General features: G+C 52.9%; 1 protein-coding gene across 1 annotated transcript; it reads left to right on the top strand.

Annotated features, from left to right (window-relative positions):
• Positions 1-475: 475 nt before the first annotated feature.
• Positions 476-2,382, top strand: LOC115139052 (piggyBac transposable element-derived protein 4-like). The gene is made up of 3 exons (XM_065024987.1): positions 476-793; positions 850-1,315; positions 1,454-2,382. The coding sequence occupies exons 1-3, from the start codon at positions 476-478 to the stop codon at positions 2,380-2,382; spliced, it is 1,713 nt and encodes a 570-aa protein (XP_064881059.1).
• Positions 2,383-5,477: the final 3,095 nt, after the last annotated feature.

Raw genomic sequence — 5,477 nt, 5'->3', positions numbered from 1 at the left:
AAGCTAGGGTTCATGTATCCAACCTACACTGTGTGTAGGGGGAGGTTGTATCCACCGATGGATGTTTCAGTGTGGGTATGGAGAAGGTAGTGTCACTGTACAAGGGGTCCGTTGACCAGACTCAACTACATGCACTCTGATTCTGGCTGAGTACTCACAATTGTATTCAACCTCTATACCAAGAAGGTGATTGTGCTCTATGTATACTGGATCAATGGAGTGTGACCATACAGCAGTGATGCAAGGTGTATCGAGTTTGACAGTGGAAGGAGAAACCGTGTTGAGGCAAACTAAGCCGAAGGGTGTTGTTACTAGGTCTTCCCAGTCCGGCCGGCCCTACGTAGAGAGGATACTAAGATTGTCAGCGGCAACACACGCACACACACACACACACACAAAGTGACCGGCGCCCCACCCGTGCCAAGTGCGCTCTTGCCCGCAGCTCAGAGGACCCGCTCGGCTCCACCGATCGGCCATGGCCGCGCGTTTTACGGCCGCGCAGGTTCTAGAACAGATCTTGTCCAGCGTGGACCAAGAAGACTACTCGGATTGCCAGGAGGAGGAGGACGGAGAGGTTTCGGAAGAGGAAGACGGGGAGGAATACAAACCAGAGAGCCGCGAGGTCGACGATGCCTCTTCTCCCTCTTCTGAGGAAGAGCAGCCCGAGGAAGAGGCGCCCGAGGACGAGCACGAGGACGAGCACGAGGACCGCGGCGAGGAAGAGATCTCCTCGGCCCCGGACCGACGGGAGCCGCCGTTGCTGTCGAAAAACGGCAAAATCGAGTGGTCCCCCGTGGCTACGGCCGCCACCGCGGGCCCCTGGCGATCTGCCACGCCGGGCCGGACGAGACTCCGGGCCCCACGGCCTATGCCGCGACACAGGCCCGCGACATCGCGTCCGCCTTCCACCTGTTTGTCACACCGGCGATAGAAAGGATAATTGTGGAAATGACGAACCTGCACGGGGCCAGAAAATACGGCGACGGCTGGCGACCCATGGACGCCACGGACCTGCGCGCCTACCTAGGGCTGCTGATCCTAGCGGGCGTCTACAGGTCCCGGGGCGAGGCCGCGGCAAGCCTGTGGGACGCCGAGAGCGGCAGGACCGTGTTCCGAGTCACCATGTCGCTCAAGGTTTTTCACAGGTACTCGAGGCTGCTGCGATTCGACGACCGCCAGTCGAGACCCGCCAGACTCGCCACGGACAAACTCGCAGCCATACGGGAGGTCTGGGACCTGTGGGAGGCGCGGCTGCCGGCCCTCTACAACCCGGGGCCCGACGTGACGGTGGACGAGCAACTGGTCCCGTTCAGAGGTACTGTGCTTGCGCTTGTGCGCGTGCGTGCACGTGTGCTTACATGTCTATACAAAGCGTGTGTAACACAAAAGTTGGCCCTTGTCTACCCCGTTGCACACAGTAACCACACTAATGTCTTGTCCCCTTTCCATAAAGGCCGCTGTCCTTTCCGTCAGTACATCCCCAGCAAGCTGGCCAAATACGGCATCAAGTCGTGGGTGGCCTGCGACGCCAAGTCCAGCTACGCTTGGAAGATGCAAGTGTACACCGGCAAGGCGGCCGGCGGAGGCCCCGAGAAGAACCAGGGGATGCGCGTCGTCCTCGATCTGACAACGGGCCTGAGTGGTCGCAACGTCACCTGCGACAACTTCTTCACCTCCTACGACCTGGGCCAGCGGCTCCTGGAGAGGAACCTCACCATGGTGGGCACGGTGATAAAGAACAAGGCCGAGCTCCCGCCCGCGCTGCTCGAGTCCAGGGGCAGACAGTTCCTGTCTTCCAGGTTCGCCTTCACGCCCACCGCCACTCTGGTGTCCTACCTGGCAAAGAGAAACAAGAACGTGCTACTCTTGAGCACGCTGCACACAGAGGGCCAAATCAGCGATCGCCGCGACAAGAAGCCGGCCCTCATCCTAGACTACAACTGCAACAATGGCGGCGTGGACAACCTAGACAAGGTGGTGGGCACCTACAGCTGCAGACGGATGACTGCCCGCTGGCCCCTGGTCGTCTTCCACAACATCCTCGACGTGTCCTCCTACAACGTCTTTGTCATATGGCGAGAGGTCAAGCCTGACTGGATGCCTGGCAAGCGGAACAAGCGCAGGGTGTTCCTCGAGCAGCTGGGAAAGGCACTCGAGAAGCCGCTGATCCAAAGAAGGCAGCATCTGCGCCGCACCGAAGCGGCGTCAGCCCTTGTCAAAGTCCTACAGAGTGCTACGGCGGCGCCTCCTGATCAACAGCGCCAGGGCCCCGCCGCTGGCACGGCCGCTGCCCCGCTCGTTGCCCCGGCCACCGGGGCAAGTAAGAGGAAGAGGTGTCAGCTCTGCCCACCCAAGAAGGACTCCAAGACACACACGGTGTGATGCAGGTGTAAGAAATACATCTGCAAAGGCTGTTCACACGCCTACTGTCACACTTGCGCACATTGGGCCTTTAGCTAGGACGGGACAGGGTGACCCGGAGGACTCGGGGACTAGACACAGTACCAGGACAACGGGAGGGATAACAATACATAACAGCCATACCCAAAGGCACAATGCCCACAACACAGGGAAGGTAGGGTAGAGGGTGAGGGGGGCGTTTTTAAAACCAATACCCAAACCCACACGGGGCCCAAGGGCACACGGGGGGCAGACTGCTGGAAATCACACAGTGGCCTGCCCGGAATGTTGAATCTGTGAGTGTCAACCACAACCTCTCAGTTATCCAACACTTGATGTTCTAGCCAACGTACTAATAAAGGGAAGTACTTATAAGTCAGTTTGGGTTGTTACAAGAGTTTACATTTATCAACACTGGGGAAACTATAACAAGTAGGACTATTATGGGTAACCTGTTCATCTTCCTTGCAACAATCCACTTGTCTCTATGTGTGCATCTGTACGAAAAGCACAGTGTAATCAGTGATGGACCTGTGCTTGAAGAAGACTACCTGGGTGTGGATGGGGGACTTGACCTTGACGGAGAATATCGTGGTATGGATGGGGGACCTGTGTTTGACAGAGAAAATGGGGTTGTGAACGCAGGCCCTGAGTTTGTGAACGGAGGCCCTGAGTTTGACAGACCCGGATTACAAGGGAGATCTAGAGTGGCCCGCTCTATCCAAGGTGGTTCGGATGACCACTCTATGCCTGACCTCATTGGGGTAGAGAAAGCTTATTGCTACAGGAACATTTGTAGGCAATTTGACATCTGGAACGTTACTTACCGAGTGACATTGATGAAACCATACCAAGTGTATAAACTTGATGGTAAATGTCTGCCTATCACTCTAGTGCGCTACTACGGAAAAGGAAAGCCTGACGTCTCAGTGTTCTCTGTGGTGTTTAACTGGAAGACAACGCCTATTCAGTCTCTAATACCCAGTGGATCACAATACAAGGCAGGTGTACAGATCTTGTTGAACTGTGCATCTGGAAGAGACATGGATGGGCCCGGAACAGCCCTGGTAGATCGGCCTTACTACGCAGCCTGTCCTGTGGACTGTACCGGATACAACGTGAACACTGGTGCCAGACTACATTCCCTGGGTCTTAGTGTACTGAAGACTGAAGGTGTGAGGATGATGGACCCGGCTTCGGTCTCACTGAATCTGACACTGCTCCGAGAAAGTATGGGGGAGATGTAATTATCAGTTGAAATGTTATATTGTATTAATTTGGTACTATGGTGATGTGGACCTCTTTTATCAATAAAGTACAGTGGTTACACTTGACAGTTGCTTGTCTGAGCATACTTTATTTTTACTTGCATTCAACAGCATTATAAACTATAACATGGCTACCCAAGCCCTCACAGTGAGCAAGCATGGCTGCCATTATTGGATCCTGTGGCTTCTGTCAAGCTCTGTGTGATTGATGAAGCTTTCCTTAGGCCCGCCCTATCATGACTCAGTGAGCAAGCATGGCAGCCATTATAGGCTCCTGTGGCTTTTGTCAAGCTCTGTGTGATTGATGACGCTTTCCTTAGGCCCGCACTATCATGACTCAGTCTGCAGAGCTGTGGGTATCTGACAATAGGTGCCAAAGCGATATATTAATGACTATACGGACGTCTCTCAGGAAGCACAACAGAGTTTATAATGGCACATGGGAAATCAGAGTCTTGCTATACACTCAGATATTGTAATACAGCAAAGGACAATGACAGTAGCGACGACTCAGACATTGACTTTGTTAGTGGCAGCACATGCAGAGAGCTGCAGTTCAACCCTGTTACAGCTGAAGATGCCCAGTCGCTGTGTACGAGGCTGAAGCTGCAGTGCAAGAAGAGGTCTCTAAGTAATACTGCGTGTGGTGTGTTAGGGGCTCCTTGTAATAATGTGAAAATAAAAGGTGACGGAAACTGTTTCTTCAGAGCGGTCAGTGAAGCGCTATGTGGTACAGAGGAGTACCATGAACCAATTCGAAATGCTGTGGTGCGCCAGCTCCAGAGCAAACAACATAGGTATAGGACCATTCTGAGAATGTGTTACCGTTCAGTGTCAGAGTACGTTACGAAATACAAAATGGACTGTCTAGGTAGTTGGGCGACCGAAGTGGAGATTCAAGCTGCAACAGACATGTTGGGTGTGAGCATATATACATACTATACAAACCGTTGGATTGAATACAGATCTAACGGTTTACAGGTCTCTAGGCAGGGCATATATTTAGAGAATAGTCGGAACCATTATGAGACAGTTGTTTGTGTCAAGAGGCCTCAGACTCAGTCTTGTTATGGGTACTGTAAGGTTTATGAGATTGGGAACAGCGGTATACCGCAAGCCGTTAGGACTTCAGGCTCCAAATCGTCTGATTCCAACAGCAGTTGGAGAGCAACAAGGTCAAGTGACTACGATGATTGGATGTGTGATGATTATCAAGGACACGGGCAAGAGGACTATACACATAACCGAGATACTCCGGGTGCTGACATGGAGAATACCAGAGACCAGGAGGCTGACACTAGTCCCCAGTACCATTCAACCGAAAGTCTTGTGGACTATGACGTCTACGATTCTGAGGGTTCAGACTACGAGATCCACATCCAAGATGTCGACAGTGAAGAAGAGATTGACGACAAAGAGGTGGTGTACTGCGAAGAGGTCTACGGTGAAGAGGTTGACGGACTGTGAAGTAGTGTACAATGTAGAGGTTGTCGATGAGGTGGTGGACGAAGTATCCAATGAAGAGGGAAACGAGGTAAACGTTTGCTGTGACAAGGGTCACGATACGGTTCCAGCTGTGGAGGAGTCAAGAAAGCACCAGCAGATGCACAGCATCCTTCATTGGTCTATACTGAACAGATCATGGCATTCATTCCTAGAATGGCTGGGTGAGCGCTGGTGGGGATCTGTCTCTAAAGAGCAGATTGTCGCATTCATGGATACAGCTACGATTCGCCCAGGGGACATTGTCATCTCAGCACACTTCGGTGACATGCAAGGAGGAGTGTGTTCGATTATGGTGAAGACACA

Source organism: Oncorhynchus nerka, linkage group LG12 (genome assembly GCF_034236695.1).
Source record: "Oncorhynchus nerka isolate Pitt River linkage group LG12, Oner_Uvic_2.0, whole genome shotgun sequence".
NCBI classification, from domain to species: Eukaryota; Metazoa; Chordata; class Actinopteri; order Salmoniformes; family Salmonidae; genus Oncorhynchus; species Oncorhynchus nerka.
The sequence above is the reverse complement of the archived record's forward strand: the minus strand, read 5'-3'. Positions and strand labels throughout refer to the sequence as shown.